The following is a 20,824-nucleotide window of genomic DNA, read 5'->3' as shown; positions in this document are numbered from 1 at the left end:
TTGCCTTTTGTCCTATCCTCAGAGGTTAAGGAGAACAATTTTTCTCACTCCTCCTTATAACAGTCTTTTATGTACTTGAAAACTGTTATGTCCCCTCTGAGTCTTCTCTTCTCCAGATTAAACAAACCCAACTTTTTCAATCTTCCCGCATAAGTCATATTTTCCAGACCTTTAATTATTTTTGTTGTTCTTCTCTGGACTTTCGCCAATTTGTCCACATCTTTCCTGAAATGTGGCGACCAGAACTGGACATAATACTCAACGTAGAGTAGAGCGGAAGAATTACTTCTTGTGTCTTGCTTACAACATTCCTGCTAATGCATCCTAGAATAATGTTTGCTTTCTTTGCTACAGTGTTACACTATTGACTCATATTTAGCTTTTGATCCACTATCACCCCTAGATCCCTTTCTGCATTATTCCTTTCTAGGCAGTTGTTTGCCATTTTTTGTGTGTGTAACTGATTGTTCCTTCCTATGTTGAGTACTTTGCATTTCTCCTTATTGAATTTCATCCTATTTACTTCAGACTATTTCTCCAGTTTGTCCAGATCATTTTGAATTTTAATCCTAGCCTCTAAAGCACTTGCAGCTCTTCTCAGCTTGGTATTGTCCACAGACTGTATAAGTGTACTTTCTGTGCCATTATCTAAATCATTGATGAAGATATTGAACAGAACTGGACCCAGCATTGATCCCTGTGGGACCCCACTTGATATGCCCTTCTAGCTTGACTGTGAACCCCACTGATAACTACTCTCTACACTATTACAACTGTGTCTAGATTGATGTAGACTTTGGAAGGGCTATTCTGCAGTTGTTATTTAAGTGGACTCCGAGCCCCATCTCCATTGTTTACTGCTTGAGAGTCACCTGAATGGAATACATGTCTGCAACCACTCGAAGAGGGGGAAAAATAGTTACTGCCTGTACTGTAACTGTTGTTTGAGGTATCAGTGCAGATGTGTATTTCCACCCTCCGACCCCTCTGTGTCAGTCTCTCCATCTGAGAGTCTGGTGCAAAGGAACTGAGGGAGGTCATGGTGGGACCACCTTTAAATACCATGGGAGGGGCTTTGAGGCAAGTGCCACCCTGATAGGTACTGTTAAGGAAGCTATTTGGTGCACACACACTTGAGTGGAATACATGTCTTCACACTCATCTTGAAGAACAATGGTTACAGGACAGGTAGATAATTGGTTTTTGTTTTATGTACCAGACTGAGTAAAAAGAAAGGTCTGTCTTCAGCAGAGGGTGCTGTACAGATTGTGTTGCAAGGTTGTGAGTGGTAAGCTCCAGCCAGGACTGAGTACTACACTGGGGAAAGTGGTATTGGGGGTCGTAGGACTGTCTCTAGCAGGGGCATGTAAGGGTTATGTGCATTGTGGGGGAAGGGGAGAAGGAATAATTTTGGACACTATTGTGTGCCTAATTGTGTTTTCTCTTTTTTCTCTTTTTGTAGATAACTTGATTGATCAAACGAAGGTGGAGAAAAGTGAGGCCAAAGCAGTGGAGCTGGAGAAAAAGGTGTTTGGCTGGGGGTGGGAGGAGATGGGGTGTGGTATAGGCCCCTGAGCACTGTGATTAAAGATTGGGCTGCAGGTGCCATCAGACAGGGCCTTCCATTAGTTCCATGCAGCAGAGCTGTGGTTAATAACCACTGAGCTCTGCATTTGACCTTTATCTCTGGGGAAGAGCCACATGTTTACTTTTTAATTTAAAAAAGGATGTAGTTATTACATTGAGGGGAGATAGTGTTCAGGTCTGTGCTGCTGGGCATGTTGGCACCCACACTTCTCGCCCTTTCAATCAGTCTGACAGTCATCTGCAGGTCCTGCCTGATAGGCATTAATTGAAGCTGTGATTGGATGTAATTAAAAGGTTCACCTCTTGTCACAGCCATGAAAACAGCTGCCTTCAGACAGTGCCAAGAATTTGTAATGCATTCTCTATGTGAAGAGTTTATTTTTGTGCATTTCAGTGTAAATATAGACTCCTTCATTTGGAGACTCAGTCACAGGCCCTGGGACAATCAGATTGGAGGCTAGGAACTTCTTCCCTCTTCTCCTTGGCCTTTTGGATTGTGAGGAATGTCTGTGTGTTGAGGGTGGGTTCTAGACTTTGAGAAGACTGGAGGGAAAGCAAGAGGAAGTAATTGTCTCATGCACATAATCTCCTAACCGAGGGGTGGCCAACCTGAGCCAGAGAAGGAGCCAGAATTTACCAATGGACATTGCCAAAGAGCCACAGTAATACGTCAGCAGCCCCCCATCAACTCCCGCCCCCCACTCCCAGTGCTTCCCTTCCACCGGCAGCCCTGCTGATCAGTGCCTCCCTCTCCCTCCCTGCACCTCCCGATCAGCTGTTTCGTGGCATGCAGGAGGCTCTGATGGGGGAGGGGGAAAGAGTGAGGGCAAGGCAGGCTCAGGGGAGGGGGCAGGAAGGGGTGGAGTGGGGGCAGGGCCTATGGCAGAGCCAGGGGTTGAGCAGTGAGCACTCCCTGACACATTGGAAAGTTGGTGCCTGTAGCTCCAGTCCCAGAGTCAGTGCCTATACAAGGAGCCACATATTAACTTCTGAAGAGCCGCATGTGGCTCCAGAGCCACAGGTTGGCCACCCCTGTCCTAACCCATAATGCACGTTGTCCCGCAGCTGGACTCAGAACTGACTGCACGGCATGAGCTTCAGGTTGAAATGAAGAAGATAGAAAGTGACTTTGAACAGAAACTCCTGGATTTAGATGCAGAGAAGCAATTCCTGGACAAGGAGAAAAAACAAATTACCCTAGAGAAGCAGAGTCTGGAAGATGAAGTCTCCAAGAAGAACAACCAGGTAATGTTCAAGCTGAGATCTGGGCTGGGGGTATGGGCTACAGTACCTAGGAGAGCATTGCCATCTTGCTAAACAGCCTGCAGCACCCTGGAGAATTCTATCTGTCAACTGGGCAGAGGAAACATTCAGGCTGGCATATGAGGGGCGGGAAATGGGGGAATTTTCACAGATCCACAGGATGTGAACTACTTCCCATATTTTGAACAGTCCCTAGGACAAACCTCTTCTGTGTAGCATACGCTCAAGGGGTTTCACTCTTCCTTCAGAGTAGGCCACATGGCCTCAACACCCCCAAGAGTCAACCTCTGGGCTCTAGAACTCTTGTTTCACATAGTGAGTTCTGCTCAGCGAGTCCAGTTGAGAGAGACTCCTGGTCAGAGACTTGTACACTCTTCAGGGTCCCATTCACCTCAGCAAGTATTTGCAGGGATACTTGGTATTTGCAGGGACGCGGCACTGGAAGTTCTTAAGTTAGCATAGACAAATAAAGGTTAAGACGTAGTCCATCTGGCCAAGCCAGAGCAATCAGTTAGCCAAGCTGCTATGGACTCCATTCCTGTCTCTTTCTCTCTGTCCATGGCAGTTGAGAGCAGTTGAGCTGCTTCAAAAATCCAGCTCTCCTCCCGTTCCTGTCAGCTCTCAGTCCTTTGTTCAGGCAGAGCCACGCTGTGTTCACATTCCCCTCCTGACAAAGCTTGCAGCTGTTAAGTGTTCAGATTTGGCACTTCCATTGTCTCTCTGAATTGGTTCGGTTTTAACCAGTGCTTTAATGACCCATTCATTTCACCCAGACAGTTAGGTGGCATATACACCTCATGTGTCCTGCTCTGCTTCAAAAGCAGACTTAATTTACCCTTTTGTCCCACGGTGTAGCAGTGCAAAGTACAGAGGGAAAGTGAAGCACATATAGTCTTCCTAAAATATTGCAGAAAATTCTACCCCTTTAAAAAAAAAAAAAAAAGGGCAGCAGGAGTAAAAAAAAATGCAGGCAGAAGTCTAGCAGCAGGATGGGGCTATCCAGTTTATTGCACTGAATGCAGGATGTATGATTACCTGCCTTCTGGGCATGTGGCATATGTATGCACTTGGTGCAAGCAGCTCATGGTCCTCAGAGACCAGGTACCAGCTTTTGAGACCAGAGTGGGTGAACTGGAGACGCTAAGGGAGACAGAGGTGTACATAGATGAGACTTTCCCGGACACAGTAGAGCGGTTGTACCCCAGTCTGACAGCCTCTGTGCTGTTGAGGTGAAAGTCTTGGGGAAGAAGAACAGTAAACTGGAGTGGAGGGAAACAATCTCATAGTTGGGACCCTCCTTTCAGATGATGTCGTGGTAACGTCTCGCATTAAGGATACCCCTCCAGGGGAGGTAACCCCAACTATTAGGAAGAGACAGATCATAGCAATGGGTGATTTGATCATTACAAATATAGATAGTTGGGTTTGTGATGACTGGGAGAACCACATGATAAATTGCTTGCCTGTTGGAAAAGTGGAGGGGAGGGATAGCTCAGTGGTTTGAGCATTGGCCCTGCTACCCAGGGTTGTGAGTTCAATCCTTGAGGGGGCCATTTAGGGATCTGGGGTAAAAATCTGTCTGGGGATTGGTGCTGCTTTGAGCAGGGGGTTGGACTAGATGACCTTCTGAGGTCCCTTCTAATCCTGATATTCTATGATTCTATGAAGGTTGCAGATCTCTCGAAACATCTAGACAGATTATATGCCAGTGCTGGAGAGGAGCCGGGGGTCAGGTGACAGTGACATAGGGAAAAGTAGGAGAGAGGTCCTGGTGACCCAATTTAGGCTGCTAAGTAAGAGATTAAAGTCCAGGACCTCCGTTGCATTCTCTGAAATGCTTCCAGTTCTATGCGCAAGGCCAGTTAGAAAGGCAGAACTGCAGGGTCTCAATGGTGGTTAAAGCGAGAGTGTAGAGAGGAGAGATTTAGGTTTATTAGGAACTGGGGAACATTTTGGGAAAGAAGGAGCCTATACAGGAAGGATGGGCTCCACCTAAATCAAAATGGAACCAGATTGCTGGCATGGAAAATTAAAAAGGTCATAGAGGAGTTTTTAAACTGAGGGCTGGGCAAAAGCTGACAGGTGTGGAAGAGCACATGGTTCAGACAGAGAAATCCCATAGGGGAAGATCTATTAACAGGGATTCCTATATCCTAATAAAGAGGAGAGGATAGAAGTTGATAAAGTACAGGTAGGAGCTGAAGAGAAACAGATGAAAGAGTCCCATTCAATTACATCATATGAAGGCGGACAACTAAATAGTAACAAATTTTGTAAGTGCTTGTATACAAAGGCTAACGTTTAAATACTAAGATGGGTGAACTGGTATTAAATGAGGATATTGATATAATAGGCATCACAGAAACTTGGTGGAATGATGATAATCAATGGGACACAGTAATACCAAGGAACAAAATAGAGGAATGACAGAGTAGGTCTTGCTCGTAAGGGAGTAGCACTATAAGTAGGGGGAAAAAGCCGAATCAAATATAGTAAAAAAATTTAAATGAAACAAATGGTACCATAGAATCTCTTTGGACAGAAATTCCATGCTTGAATAATAAGAGTACAGCAGTGGGAATATACTACCAGCCATCTGACCATGATGGTGGTTGTGGAGTACTCTGGGAGATTAGAGAGGTTCCAAAAATAGAAAACTCAGTAATAATGGGAGATTTCTGCTATCCCTATATTAACTGTGTATATGTCACCTCAGGATGGGATACAGAGATAAAATTTCTAGACATGATTAGTGACTGCTTCTTGGAATAGTCCTGGAACCCAAAAAGGGAGAGGCAATTCTTGATTTAGTCCTAAGTGGAACACAGGATCTGGTCAAGAGATGAATATAGCTGAACCACTCGGAAATAACAACCATAATGTAATTAAATTTAACATCCTTTGGGTGGGATACCAAAGAAGCCCACTGCACTAGCATTTAACTTCAAAAATGGGGGAAGTACACAAAAATGAGGAAGCTAGCTAAACAAAAACTAAAACAAACAGTCACAAGAGTGAAATGCCTGCAAGCTGCATGGAAACTTTCTAAAAACAATGTGATAGAAGCTCAAATTAAATATATACCCCAAATTAAAAAACATAAGAGAACAAAAAAAAAAGCCACTATGGCTAAATGACGGAGAAAAAGAGGCTATTAGAGGCAAAAAGGCATCCTTGAAAAATTGGAAGTCAAATCCTACTGAGGAAAATAGAAAGGACCATAAACTCTGGCAAGTCAAGTGTAAAAGTATAATTAGGCAAGCCAAAAAAGAATTTGAAGAACAACTAGCAAGACTTAAAAAGTAACAGCAAAGAAGCCAAACAATCAGTTGGACCCCTGGATGATAAAAGTGCAAAAGGAACACTCAAGGAAGATAAGTCCATTGTGGAGAAGCTAAATGAATTCTTTGCATCATTCTTCACTGCAAAGGATGTGAGGGAATTCCCACACATGAGGCTTTCTTTTTATGTGACAAATCTGAGGAACTGTCCCAGGTGGTGGTGTCAATAAAAGAGGTTTTGGAATGCATTGATAAATTAAACAGTAGTAAGTCACCAGGACTAGATAGTATTCACCCAAGAGTTCTGAAAGAACTCGAATATGAAATTACAGAACTACTAAGCGTAGTATATAACCTGTCACTTAAAAAAGCCTCTGTATCAGATGACAGGAGGATAGCTAATGTGACGTCAACTTTTTAAAAAGCTCTGGAGGCAATCCTGGCAATTACAGGTCAGTAGGCTTAACTTCAGTACCAGGCAAGTTGATTGAAACTATAGTAAAGAACAGAATTATTAGACACATAAATGAACATGATTTTTTGGGGAAGAACCAACATGACTTCTGTAAAGGGTAATGATGCCTCACCAATCTATTAGAATTCTGTGAGGAGGTCAACAAATATATAAACCAGGGTCATCCACTGGATATAGTGTACTTGGACTTTCAGAAAGCCTTTGACAAGATCCCTCACCAAAGGCTCTTAAGCAAAGTAAGCAGTCATGAGATAAGAGGGAATGTTATCTCATGGATCAGTAACTGGTTAAAAGACAGGAGACAAAGGGTAGGAATAAATAGTCAGTTTTCAGAATGGAGAGAGGTAAATAGCAGTGTCCCCCAGGGATCTGTAGTGGGACCAGTACTGTTCAACATATTCACTTATCAGAGGGGTAGCCGTGTCAGTCTGGATCTGTAAAAGCAGCAAAGAGTCCTGTGGCACCTTATAGACTAACCGACGTATTGCAGCATGAGCTTTCGTGGGTGAATACCCACTTCGTCGGATGCAGTAGTGGAAATTTCCAGGGGCAGGTATATATATGTAAGCAAGAAGCAGGCTAGAGATAACAAGGTTAGTTCAGTCAGGGAGGATGGGCCTAACATAGGTTAGGGGTTTGTTATTGAAGTGGATGGGTGAGATTCTGTGGCCTGCATTGTGCCGGAGGTCAGACTAGATCAGGAGTTGGCAACCTTTCAGAAGTGGTGTGCCGAGTCTTCATTTATTCACTCTAATTTAAGGTTTCGCGTGCCGGTAATACATTTTAATGGTTTTTAGAAGGTCTCTCTCTACAAGTCTATATACAGGGCTGAGCTGGAGCCGGTTCGCACCGGTTCACACGGTTTTAGAACTGCTTGTTAACTGGCTTCCCTGCGAGGGAAGCTTCGACGGGCTCTGGCTGGAAGGGTGTAATTCCTCCTCCCGGCCACAGGGGGGCGCTGCGCTTTGCTGCGGGAGCCATGCGGGCTGCCTCCTGGCCCAGTTGCTGCTGCTGCTGCTCCTCGGACCTCTGGCCCTGGAGCTCCTGCTGCTGCCTGGTGGGTCCCTGGCTGTGTCTGGCTGCTCCCAGCCGCTCCCCGCGTGTGACTACCTGCATCTCCTGGCCACAGCTCCTGCCCCCGCCGCCCACAGTCACCCCCTGGCACAGCCAGCCGCAGCCAGCCACAGCCACAGCCCCTACCCCCTGGCACAGCCAGCCGCAGCCAGCCACAGCCACAGCCCCTACCCCCTGGCACAGCTGCCCACAGCCACCCCCTGCCCCAGCCACTGCCACAGCCACTCTCTGCCCACAGCCAGCCGCAGCCACCCTCTGCCACAGCTCCTGCCCCTGCCGCCCACAGTCACCCCCTGGCGCAGCCACCCCCAGCCATCCCCTGGCACAGCCACCTGCAGCTAGCCCCTGCCACAGCCGCCCGCAGCCACCCCCTGCCACAGCCACCCTCTGCCCACAGCTGCCCCCTGCTAGCCCCTGTCTGCATCACCTACCCACAGCCAGCCCCTGTTGCAGCCAGCCTGTGTCACACTCCCTGCCTCCAGCTAGCCCTGCCCCACACCCCTGTCTGCAGCCAGCCCCATGTCCACTGGTGCCCTGCAGTTCTCAGGGCAAAGGTAAAGGTAATAATTGGAGATATACCAATCTCCTAGAGCTGGAAGGGACCTTGAAAGATCATTGAGTCCAGCCCCCTGCCTTCACTAGCAGGACCAATTTTTGCCCCAGATCCCTAAGTGGCCCCCTCAAGGATTGAACTCACAACCCTGGGTTTAGCAGGCCAATGCTCAAACTACTGAGCTATCCCTCCCCCCTTAAACTAACCCTGCACACCTGCTTCAATGAGGGGGGGCAGGGAGCAGCTGGGACCCACACATGTGCACATCCTAGGGTAACCAGACAGCAAGTGTGAAAAATCGGGACAGAGGGTGAGGGTAATAGGAGCCTATATAAGAAAAAGACCCAAAAATTGAGACTGTCCCTGTAAAATAGGGACATCTGGTCACCCTAGCACACCCCAAGGGAGTGGCGGGGACCCACACATGTGAAAAGGAGCTCATTTCTAGTTCAGGCCCATCTTTTTAAAAAAGAACTTTAGGTAGGGTTAACATACAGCCGTATTTTCCTGGACATGTCCAGCTTTTCGGTTCTTAAATTGCTGTTTGGGCGGAATTTTTAAAATTTAAAAATTCCTCCCAGGAAAATACGGACGTATGGTAACCCTATTGGTACAAAAAATACATGCTCTGGCACATCTCTTAAATCAGAACTTTTTATAGAGAACCGGTTGTTAAGATTTTAGCAGCTCATCACTGTCTATGTATAATATAACAAACTAGTGTTGTATTGTAAAATAAACAAGGTTTTCAAAATGTTTAAGAAGCTTCTTTTAAAATTAAATTAAAATGTTGATCTTACGCCACCGGCCTGCTCAGCCTACTGCTGGTCTGGGGTTCTCTTCACCTAGGCCGGCAGTGGGCTGAGTGGGGCCTGCGGCCGGGACCCCAGCTGGGAAGGGTCTGGCAGCCAGAACCCCAGACCGGCAGCAGGCTGTGCGGGGCCGGCAGCAGGGACCCCAGACCGGCTGTGGGCTGAGCGGCTCAGCCCACTGCCACTCAGGGGTTCCATCCTCCGGCTCCTGCTAGCCGGGATCCCGGCTGCCGGACCCGCTCAGCCCGCTGCTGGTCTGGGGTCCCGGCCCTGCCCACATACAGTGAGTACCTACCTTCTCCCTGGTTCTGGCCCATATCCTTCCTCTCTCTGCACTGAGCTGAGGGTGGGAGTGCACTGAGCACAGGGCTGGGGGTGAAGGTTCTGGCCAGGAGCTAGAATGAAGGAGGGGGCTCAGGGTTGGGGCAGGAGGTTTGGGTGTGGGGGCACTTACCTGGGCAGCTCCCATTTGGTGTGAGGGGTGCAGGTGGGAATGTGACTCCCGTTTGGTGCTCAGGGTGGGGGTGGGGATGTGCGGGGTACATGGGATGGCGTGGGGCTGGGGATGTGGAGGGTACAAGAGTCAGGGCAGAGGGCTGGGGGCATGTGAGGGGGTGCAGGTGTCAGGGTAGGGGGGCTGGGTATGTGTGGGGGTGCCAGAGTCAGGGCTGGGGTCATGGGGGGGGTGAAGGAGTCAACAGAGGGCTGGGTGGTACAGGGCTCAGGGCAGGGGCCTGGGGTGTGTGTGGGGGTGCAGGGCTCAGGGCAGAGGACTGTGTGTGGGGGCAGGGGTCAGGGCTCAGGGCAACGGGCTGGGTGATTGCCCCCCCCAGAACCCTCAACCCCCCCACCGCTCCTTGTCCCAACAACCCCCTCCTGGGACCCCACCCCCTATCTAAGCCTCCCTGCCCCTTGTCCCCTGACTGCCCCCCTAGGACCCTACCCCCTACCTGGCCCCTGACTGCCCCGACCCTTATCCACACCCCCGCACCCAGACAGAACCCCCTGGACTCCCATGCCTATCTAACCGCTCCCCGCCCCCTGATAGGACCCCCAGAATTCTGGACCCATACAACCCCCCCTGCTCCCGGCCTGCCCCAACCCCTCTCCACACCCCTGCCTCCTGACAGACCCCCCAGAACTCCCGACTCATCCAACCCCCCCAGCTCTTTGTCCCCTGACCACCCCTTCCAGAGGACCCCCCCTCACCCTAACTGCTCCCCCAGGACCCTCCTTGCTCCCTGTCCCCTGACTGCCCTGACCCCTATCCACCCCCCAAACAGACCCCGGGACGCCCATGTCCCATCCAACCCCCTCTGCTCCCTGACTGCCCCTCCAGAGACCCCGCCCCTAACCACCCCATCCAACCCACCCTGCTCCCTGTCCCTTGACTGCCCCCACCCCTTACCCAACCCCCTCCGGCCCCCTTACCATGAGGCTCCCCGCTCATCTGGAGCCCAGCCCAGCCCCGCTCCTCCCTCAGAGCGATGTGCGCGCAACAGCAGGGCTCTGGATGAGCGGGGAGCATCTTTACCTCTCCATGGAGCCAAACGCTGCCCCGTGGGAGCGCGCAGCCCCAGCCCCCAGAGCGCTGCGTGCACGGCGGCAGGGCTCTGGAGGAAGGCGGGGGAGGGGCCCACGGCTTGCTGCACTCGGCCAGCGCTCCGGCCCGGGACCGCGGACCCCGCGGTTTGCCGCGTCGGCAGGATTTTTAATGGCACGCAGAGTCCCAGCATGCAGCCACGTGCCATTAAAAATTGGCTCGCGTGCCATAGGTTGCCGACCCCTGGACTAGATGATCATAATGGTCCCTTCTGACCTTAAAGTCTGAGTCTATAGGTGTGGGACTTGAAACAGTTGCTAAACACATACTCAGCTGAAGTGCTTCTTTTGAATCAACAAAGTAGGTCTTAGAGAGATGTTTCACTTTGAAAACTGTCTTGCTACTTGCCATCTCCTTCACTAAAAGAGTGGGCAAGCTTCATTAGCTGGTTTTCTGGAGTCTTTTCTTGTATTTACATCAGCCCATCAAGCAGTTTCCTATTTCTTCCCCAAGGTGGCTTCCTCTTCCCATGTAGCTCCAGAAGGCCCTCAGCAGTTCAATCCTTTTTTTCAAGTCTACAAAAAGATAAAGAATCTCCTATGGTTAATGTCTAAGATAATTATGGCGTATGGAGGCAGCAGCCACCTTCTGTTAAGGATCATTCCGTGAGCACCAGCTCCACCCTGTGATCCTGCCTGGTGTTAGTGTATTATTCTTTACCTCTCATGTGTCTGCCATGGAGCTGGAGGCTGCTGAAGTTTCCATTGTCTATTTTGAAGGCTTTTTTATATTTCTCTATCACCAGAGTACCTGAGCATCCCACATATGCTAATGGTTTTAGCATGGGAAGGAGGGAGGTATTATCGTCTGTAACGGAATCCCCAGGGTACAGCCTGGAACTGTGGGATTACTGTTCCCCCTTAACTCTCCAGCCTGGGCTGTCTTTCACAAAGCTATGCCAGTGACAATCAGCAAACCCCTGCAGGTGCTGTGATCACTCAGCTATCAGCATGTGGAGCCCCACACCCAGCTAAATTGCATGAATGCTCCCTGAGCCACTTATGAATCATACTGATAGAGGTACCAGCCAATCACCCCAGTTTCCAGCCTTGCACCCCAGAAATATGCCTTTTTACAACTGCTCAAGACTCCCTTGGTCAGTGCAAACTCATTAATCACGTCAACAAAGAAAAGTGGACATGCACCAGCCTTTTGTAATCTTAGCTGAGATTCCCCAAGCACAACAACCAAAAACACACTGTTTTAGGTAAAATATAAAAACAGATTTGTTAACTACAGAAAGATAGATTTTAAGTGACCATAAGTAGCAGGCATAGCAATCAGAGTTGATTACATGAGAAATAAGAATGAACTTGCAGTCTAAATTCTACAGACTGAGCAAGATTCGAATCATTGCAGTTTCTCACCCTACTAGATGTTGCAGGCAGCTCACAGTTCTCAGTGCACAGGTTGGATTCCTTTCCCAGCCTGGGATCAATTTCCCCGGTTCAAAGTCTTTGTCTTCCAGGTGTTGAGATGGGAGAGGAGAGAGACCAAGTGATTGTCACTTTTATACTTTCTTTCAGCTGCTAGACAGATCCTTGCTGTTACAGTGGGTTCAGGCAGCCCTCATTGTGTATGTGCCCTCTAAGGAGCTCCTGCGAGAGTGGATTCTTCTTGATGGGCCATTAATGCCTGTCTGGCCCATGATGATTGCCCCTTTGTCATTATTGAAAGGCTAGCTGTGGTTGTCTCCCAACCTCTCAACATATTTCAGTGACACATATAACAATACTTCATAATTTCACATACAATGATAGTACATAAAATTCAACAGGATATTAAGGTTCAACAGATCAAGACTTTTAAAATGATACCTCATAAGGCATGCATTGTACAGAACGTATCATAATCATAAAACAGTGGTGAATATGGGGGTTCCAGAGTGCTACTTTGAGGTACAGTGTGTCACATCCCCATATTACAGATAGGGATAGGGAACTGAGGACCAAAATGATTAAGTGGCTATTTTGTCACAGGGTGTCACAATTAGGGTACAGTCCAGACCAGTGGGAGGTCATCACCTGTAATCTTGGTGCCTTACAATGCTTTGCTGTTGTAGCTGCCAACCTGGGCTCTCACAACCAATCTACTAGTGTGCAAGTCACACCCTGATTGTCTGTGTGCTAGACAGCCCTGGGTCAGCAGCTCTGACCCCAGCAATCTGTCTGCAGCCCCACTCTGGCTTCTACCAGCCTGGGTTGCAACCAGCAGGGTGACCCCAACACACTTCCAGTCCTGAATTTCCCCAAAACCGTGTGCCCTGCAATGTCCAGCCATCTCCTGGACAGTTCAGAGAAATAATATGATTTGTTTATTACTCTTAAAGAGACAAAAACACATCACAGCTTATTAACTTAACTGGGGCCACTGCACCCTTCCCTTTAAGCACTGCAGTGAGTTGTTTTATAGGCAAATAAAACAACTTTATTAACAATAGGACATAGGTTAAGTGATACTAAGTAAAATGAATAAAGTTAGAAAGGGTTAAAGGCACATAAAAGTGAAAACACGCATCTAAAAGTCTAAAACTTAATCTAGCAAGATACAGGCTTGGTTCAAGATGGTTTCTCTCATTCTTCTTCCTAGCCATGGCTGATTTTCCTTCAGTCAGGACCTTTTACAAAAGTACAAAGTGCCAGCTTCCCTTGTCTTAGGTGAAAGATCTTAATGTGGATAAAGGTAAAGTAATACACATTGGAAAAAATAACCCCAACTATACATACAATATGATGGGGGCTAATTTAGGAAAAAGATCTTGGAGTCATCATGGATAGTTCTCTGAAGATGTCCACGCAGTGTGCAGAGGCGGTCAAAAAAGCAAACAGGATGTTAGGAATCATTAAAAAGGGGATAGAGAATAAGACTGAGAATATATTATTGCCCTTATATAAATCCATGGTATGCCCATATCTCGAATACTGTGTACAGATGTGGTCTCCTCACTTCAAAAAAGATATACTGGCACTAGAAAAGGTTCAGAAAAGGGCAACTAAAATGATTAGGGGTTTGGAGAGGGTCCCATATGAGGAAAGATTATGAGGCTAGGACTCTACAGCTTGGAAAAGAGGAGACTAAGGGGGGATATGATAGAGGTATATAAAATCATGAGTGATGTGGAGAAAGTGGATAAGGAAAAGTTATTTACTTATTCCCATAATACAAGAACTAGGGGTCACCAAATGAAATTAATAGGCAGCAGGTTTAAAACAAATAAAAGGAAGTTCTTCTTCACACAGTTCACAGTCAACTTGTGGAACTCCTTACCTGAGGAGGTTGTGAAGGCTAGGACTATAACAGCGTTTAAAAGAGACCTGGATAAATTCATGGTGGTTAAGTCCATAAATGGCTATTAGCCAGGATGGGTAAGGAATGGTTTCCCTAGCCTCTGTTTGTCAGAGGATGGAGATGGATGGCAGGAGAGAGATCACTTGATCATTGCCTGTTAGGTTCGCTCCCTCTGGGGCACCTGGCATTGGCCACTGCCAGTAGACAGATACTGGGCTAGATAGACCTTTGGTCTGACACAGTATGGCCATTCTTATATTCTTATGTAAGCATGTTTATCACCTATATTTCAGCTCCAGAGACTTGACTTAACCCCCCTCCCCCACGTTTTGGTTGAAGGACCCATCTTTCTCAGCTTGCAAGAGCTCTGGCCTCTTGTGTATGTCTAGTGGTGAATGCCAAAGATAGCTCCTGTCCTTGCTTAAAGTCCAGTTAACTTGTTTCAAGATGCAGTGTGGCCTGGAGGGTGCCTGGGACAGGCCTCACTGGAAATGCCAAGGTCAGGGCAGGCTGCAAAAGGGAGAACAGATCCTCCCCAAACTGATGGTTACCACTGAAGTTAAATTCACCAACCAGTCAAAAACTGGACTTCCGATTCCCCCACACTGATCAAGAAACTAAAAAAGAAATCACACAGCCCCATTTATTGCATTCTAGTTCTCTGGCTTCCAATCAAAACCTAGGTCCAGTACAGTGAGAAGTTATTTAAAAAATTCTGCTCACATATACAAAATGTTCTTCTGACCCCAAAGGAGCGTCCATGTTACCAGGGCAATATTTGTTTGGATCTTCGCCAAAATACCACACTGCTAGCCAATCCTTTAGTGTCTACAACTAAAGGTTGATTATAAAGGAAAAAGAACAAGAAGAGAGTTGTTAAATGATAAAGCACTCAGATACATACAGAGACTTAAAAGTATGGAGGGTTGCCAGTTGTGGATGGACATATTCCTGAAGGTTTTAAAACGTGACATAATCTTTAATTAAAGATTAATCTTTAAATTTCTGGAGACTCCAGGACAATCCTGGAGGATTGGCAATCCTAGGAGTATTGGTGAGTTTGCTGGCTTGAAAGTACTTCTGGAATACATCCACAGCTTGGATGGGTCATTCAGTCCTTGTTCAGAGCTTTGTTTGTAGAAAAGTTACTCCAGAGGTGAGAAGCAGGAATGAAGACAAAATGGAGATGATGCGGCTGCCTTTTATTTTCTTTTTCCACATGGCTGGTACTTCCTTTGTCCCAAATACGAGCTTCACAGCACATGGGCATGGAAAGCCTTAGAGTTTTGTCCATAGGCATGCCCCAACATGCCTTGCTGAATCATAAGGTGTAGTCCTTGGCTTTTCAATGGGTTCGTTGTACAGTGATGACCTTTGTTGGGCCATCGAACAGGCTAGGCAGTGCTGATGCTAGTCTGTCTGGGGGTGTCACCCAGAAACACAGCACAAGTTTTGAAATATAGATGTTCCCTACATATCTATAATTCACAATACAAAGGTGACACAAACGTATAAACAAGATTATCATAACATTTCATATGGCAAATCATAACATTTTTCACAGACACCTTACATGGCCTAGCTGGGCAGATTCCTTGCAATTTTATAATGTATCAACAATATCATAAAGTGTTCCATATATTCCATACAGCATCACAGGCAGGATGACCTCATGCTGTTCTTCTCTTCCTGTGCGCTTCCCATCTCCCTGTATGATTGCTGTGTAAATGGGAAATGATTGCCTAGGAAGGAGTACTGCGGAAAGGGTCCGGGATCATAGTGGACCACAAACTAACTATGAGTCAACAGTGTAACACTGTTGCAAAAAAAGCGAACATCATTCTGGGATGCATTAGCAGGAGTATTGTAAACAAGACACGAGAAGTAATTCTTCCGCTCTACTCCGCGCTGATTAGGCCTCAGCTGAAGTATTGTGTCCGGTTCTGGGCTCCACATTTAAGGAAAGATGTGGACAAATTGGAGAAAATCCAGCAAAGAACAACAAAAATAATTAAAGGTCTAGAAAACATGACTTATGAGGGAAGATTGAAAGAATTGGGTTTGTTTAGTCTGGAAAAGAGAAGACTCAGGCGACATAACAGTTTTCAAGTACATAAAAGGTTGTTACAAGGAGGAGGGAGAAAAATTGTTGCTCTTAACTGATGAGGATAGGACAAGAAGCAGTGGTCTTAAATTGCAGCAAGGGAGGTTTAGGTTGGACATTAGGAAAAACTTCCTAACTGTCAGGGTGGTTAAGCACCCTGGAATAAATTGCACAGGGAGGTTGTGGAATCTCCATCATTGGATATTTTTAATAGGAGGTTAAACAAACACTTTTTTCAGGGATGGTCTAGATCAGGGGTCGGTAACCTTTCAGAAGTGGTGTGCCGAGTCTTCATTTTATTCACTCTGATTTAAGGTTTCACATGCCAGTAATACATTTTAACATTTTTAGAAGGTCTCTTTCTACAAGTCTATAATATATAACTAAACTATTGTTGTATGTAAATTAAATAAGGTTTTTAAAATGTTTAAGAAGCTTCATTTAAAATTAAATTAAAATGCAGAGCCCCCCCAGACCGGTGGCCAGGACCCGGGCAGTGTGAGTGCCACTGGAAATCAGCTCGCGTGCTGCCTTCGGCAAGTGTGCCATAGGTTGCCTACCCCTGGTCTAGATAGTTCTTCCTCCTGCCATGAGTGCAGGGGACTGGACTAGATGATCTCTTAAGGTCCTTTCCAGTCCTATGATTCTATGAAATGGGGCTTCCATTGTTTCTGATTCCACCATGCTGAATTTACATAGGAGAAAGGTAGATAGCTGTCACATTCCCTCCTGTCTGGGCAGACTGTACCGCCTAACATTAAGGAGTATCCATAATTCTTTATATGGTATTAATACATACATTTCACAATATTAATCAGTGTGTCATTAGCTTTGAGAAAAAACCTCACTCTATACACTTTTATAATACAGTAATATTGTGTACAATTAGTTGATTCAGTTGCTTATCACTTGAGCTTCAGCCTCCTCCCCCCCCCCCCCCCGCCTTATATACAAGTAAACCTTTGAAATGAATCCTTCTGAAAAGTAAAGGAGACCAAGCTGCTTCTCTCCTGGGGAGTGTAGACTCCATGCTATCTTCTCCCCACTTGTTAGTGTGAGTTTTGCCTCCATCCCTTGTTAGCTTGCTGAGTCTGTTTATTGCTTATATGTAAATTGAGGTAAACATACATTTCTTCATTTAGAATAGAACTGATTAACAACTCCCCCAATACACCTGGTTTACACATGTTATTTATAATTACAGCACATATTCAGAACTCTTAATGCCCACTGCATGCATACATCACACAAGAATATTAATGATCAATGAGTTATTAGTTTTCAGCAGATATCTTCCAAGACCTATTTTGTACAAAGATTATTACAGTAGTGTGTAGGGTGTGAATATAGGGGTGCTTAGTGTCACACCATTAAATTGCCCATTGTTGGACTAGAGCATGCATTTCCTGAGTTCCAGTCCAGTGTCCTAATCCTGAGACCCCAGAGCATTCTTCTTGTTTTCCCATCTGGCCTGACGCACACGAGCGTTAGCAAAGGTTATTTTTATGGGTTAATTAGTTTTCTTCAGGTCCCTCTCTGCCATGCTAAATCTCCTTCCACCAACCTTGAGCTCATGCCCTGCTTCCTCTTGGGTTGAAAATTAACTGCTATGTTAATTTTGATGGAATAAGAGGGCCCAAAGAGGCAAAGGTGTTAACACAACTCTGTCACTGTAAAACACTGAACAGTTTATACATAGTTCGGTTTGGGGTTTTGAGGGCAGAGACCTCAGTTTTCCTAGTCCCATCACAAACATGTTAGAAACTTCATGCCAAGGTTTGGAAGATTTTTGATTGGGATACACAAGAGAAAAAGAATAAAAAACAAAACATAAAGTATTTAAATTTAACTAGAGTAGTTATGCAAACCAAACTTAATCCAAACGTAGCAAAAGTCCCTTTTTCTGAGAGAGGCTAATAATCCTCCTCAATGGAGAAGAAAGGCTTAGTTCTGTCACTGAATTTTGAGTTAATTGTTGACATCAATAGTGTTTACTTTCTTAGCAGACGGACAAAAAAAAGGAGGGGGAAATATGGCTTTTTTTATGGAGGTTCTCAGGACTCTTGTCCACTAATTAGACCTAATTTCTAAAACACCGATTTTGGTCTATTAATTTCTGATTCCATTCTTGTTTATAGTTCATGATGTCAACACAGTCCTTGCATCCTATCACTAGCCCTCCATGTTAAAAACTAATCCAGACTTTGTCTCCTTTTTGTACGTTGCTCTATTAACATTAATTGTTATAGGTTATTGTAATGTTTTATCAACTTTCACCCACTTTCCAGCAAGTGAGCTCACAACTGGAGTAGGCCTGCTTCACCCCAATTATAATAGCACTGAGGACAGTCTCTCTGAGGCTTGTTTCTACTATTCATTTTTATTTATTTACTGTAACTTGCACTGTTAGCTGACTCGATTCTGCTCGCTACTGCAGTGCAACCTGCTTAGAGGACAATGGTATCACATGAGATTTACATTTTCCTGCATCCATCTGGTTGTAGGAGGACTTGCATCCACTCTCTCAAAGGTACAGTATATGGAGAAAACACATAGGTAACAGCATTCAGCAGGGTACCAGTAATTCTCATGCTAATGACCGGTGATGAAGAGAGTAGGACCTTAAAAAATTACTAGTCCACAAGTATGATATTGTTTTAGATATGGTCTCCTGGCTGCCTTACAGGGCTGGGAATTGGATACTCTGCTAATTTTGCTTGTTTTCCTCTTCTTTCTTCAGATCACTAAGTTGTTGAAGGAGCTTGAAGATACTAAGATGGAAATTGCTGCTATCTCTTCTAAAGCTGCATCTGTCTCACCGGGAGCGGCGGCGATCCCGCCGCCACCTCCCCCGCCACTCCCTGGAGCGACGGCGATCCCGCCGCCACCTCCCCCACCGCTCCCTGGAGCGACGGCGATCCCGCCGCCGCCTCCCCCACCGCTCCCTGGAGCGACGGCGATCCCGCCGCCGCCTCCCCCACCGCTCCCTGGAGCGGCAGCGATCCCGCCGCCGCCTCCCCCGCCGCTTCCTGGCATGGCTGGGATGCCACCTCCTCCCCCGCCGCTTCCTGGCATGGCTGGGATCCCGCCTCCTCCCCCTCCGCTCCCTGGCATGGCTGGGATCCCGCCTCCTCCCCCTCCGCTCCCTGGCATGGCTGGGATCCCGCCCCCTCCCCCGCCACTCCCTGGTGGTCCTGGGATCCTGCCCCCTCCCCCTCCGCTCCCTGGAGGTCCTGGGATCCCACCGCCTCCTCCAGGAATGGGTGGCCCTCCTCCTCTGCCCCCTGGGTTCGGGGGCTGGGGAGCCCCTGCAGCTCCAGCTCTTCCCTATGGATTGGCTCCAAAGAAACAATATAAGCCAGAGGTGCAGCTGCGGAGACCTAACTGGTCTAAGGTAAGACCTGCTAACTGTCTTCCAGCACCTTCCTATGCCAGGTGCTGTCGCTCACTCCATATTCTCTCCATCCTTTAGAAATGTGTGACTTTATCAGGCATCCTTTGTGGTGCATGTGGGGAGAGGAGGGGAGAGGAAACCACCTGAGGAACAGGGGTGTCTGCTGGCTAATGGAGAGCAAGAGCTTCTTTGTGGGTCAGGCCTCCCCTGTAATGTAGCAGTGTCCCCGTGCTGGAGTTGTGATGCCAAGGAGCACTCTGTTTCCTTTTTAGCCTGCAGCTGCTGATTAATGGACTCTGTGGTGTTTAATTTCATTTAATTTCACTTGTATTGTTTATTGAATGTTTTCTGCCCTCTGCCTTGGAGGAAGTGTTTTGAAGGCAGCACCATGGTAACAACCAATTTAATAATCACAACCCTTCTAAAATATGCAAGCAGTAGATAATTACTCTGCTCTAGAAAGCACAGGCTGCTTTGTCATTTAAATTAAAAAAAATTCTCCCAGGTGTTTGGTTTTTGGTTGGGTTTTTTTTTTTTTGAACCAGGACAAAGATAGTGAATGTGTGTGTGAGAAGAATTGTTGCCCTGCAGACGTCTACCACAAGCAGGCAGCAAGTGTGCACATCCCAGTCAAGCTGGCACCAGAGAGCCTGTGGGCATAACAAGGAGGCTGGCCTCCTCTTTCCTGTTGCATGCTTATTTGGTTTATTAGCACAGAGACATTGCATGTAATAGCTCAGTGGGTTAATATAGTGGCCTTCCACTTTGGAGGATCTGTATTCAAATCCTTTTCAGCCAGAACTGTAGCCAAGTTTGGTGGTCTCAGTGGTCGTGTGTATGTATCACAAAATTGATGTGCAGTTGAGGCCTTGTCTGCTCAGGAGAGGCCCAAAATTGGAATTGGCAAAGCAGTATGAGGACCCAGAACTGGACTAGGAACAAGTCTTCTGCAGATCAGGATATAGGTGAATTGGCAGAGCTGTGTGCAATCCAAGGTCTGGGATATCCTGGTGTGCTACAGGCCAGGATTGTGGAGCATTAGCAGAGCTATGTGGAGGTCAAACATTAACAAATGTTGAACCTGTTTGCTCCTCGTCAACAATGCGGAAGTGTTACTGGGGTTGTCCTCTTTCAGCTTTACGGCCTAATGTGCTGGTGCTGATAAAACAGGCAGAATTACTAGTAGGAACAGGCTTTCTGTTGATGATGGTGGGTGTAGTGGTAATTATATCCACTGCTTGAATTTTGATAGTGCCCTTACAGTTCCAGATGCTGTCTCACTTCCATAGGGACACAGTCTCTGACCTTAAGAGCTTACGATACAAGAAGTCAAGTAGCTTAAGATGAGTGGTGGAGAGGGATAAAACATACAGTCCAAATATGTACTTTA

The 20,824-nt window shown here is 46.7% G+C and overlaps 1 protein-coding gene across 2 annotated transcripts in view; it reads left to right on the top strand.

Annotated features, from left to right (window-relative positions):
- The window catches only part of DIAPH1 (diaphanous related formin 1), a 205,218-nt gene that overhangs the window by 87,485 nt on the left and 96,909 nt on the right, over positions 1-20,824 (top strand). For both annotated transcript variants that reach the window (XM_039483243.1, XM_039483244.1), the window contains 3 exons: positions 1,463-1,527; positions 2,653-2,832; positions 18,781-19,434. In XM_039483243.1, coding sequence (XP_039339177.1) covers positions 1,463-1,527; positions 2,653-2,832; positions 18,781-19,434 — 899 coding nt within the window. The remainder of the gene's footprint in view (positions 1-1,462; positions 1,528-2,652; positions 2,833-18,780; positions 19,435-20,824) is intronic.

The sequence above is a fragment of the Mauremys reevesii genome, linkage group 8, assembly GCF_016161935.1.
Source record: "Mauremys reevesii isolate NIE-2019 linkage group 8, ASM1616193v1, whole genome shotgun sequence".
Classification (NCBI taxonomy): Eukaryota; Metazoa; Chordata; order Testudines; family Geoemydidae; genus Mauremys; species Mauremys reevesii.
The sequence above is the reverse complement of the archived record's forward strand: the minus strand, read 5'-3'. Positions and strand labels throughout refer to the sequence as shown.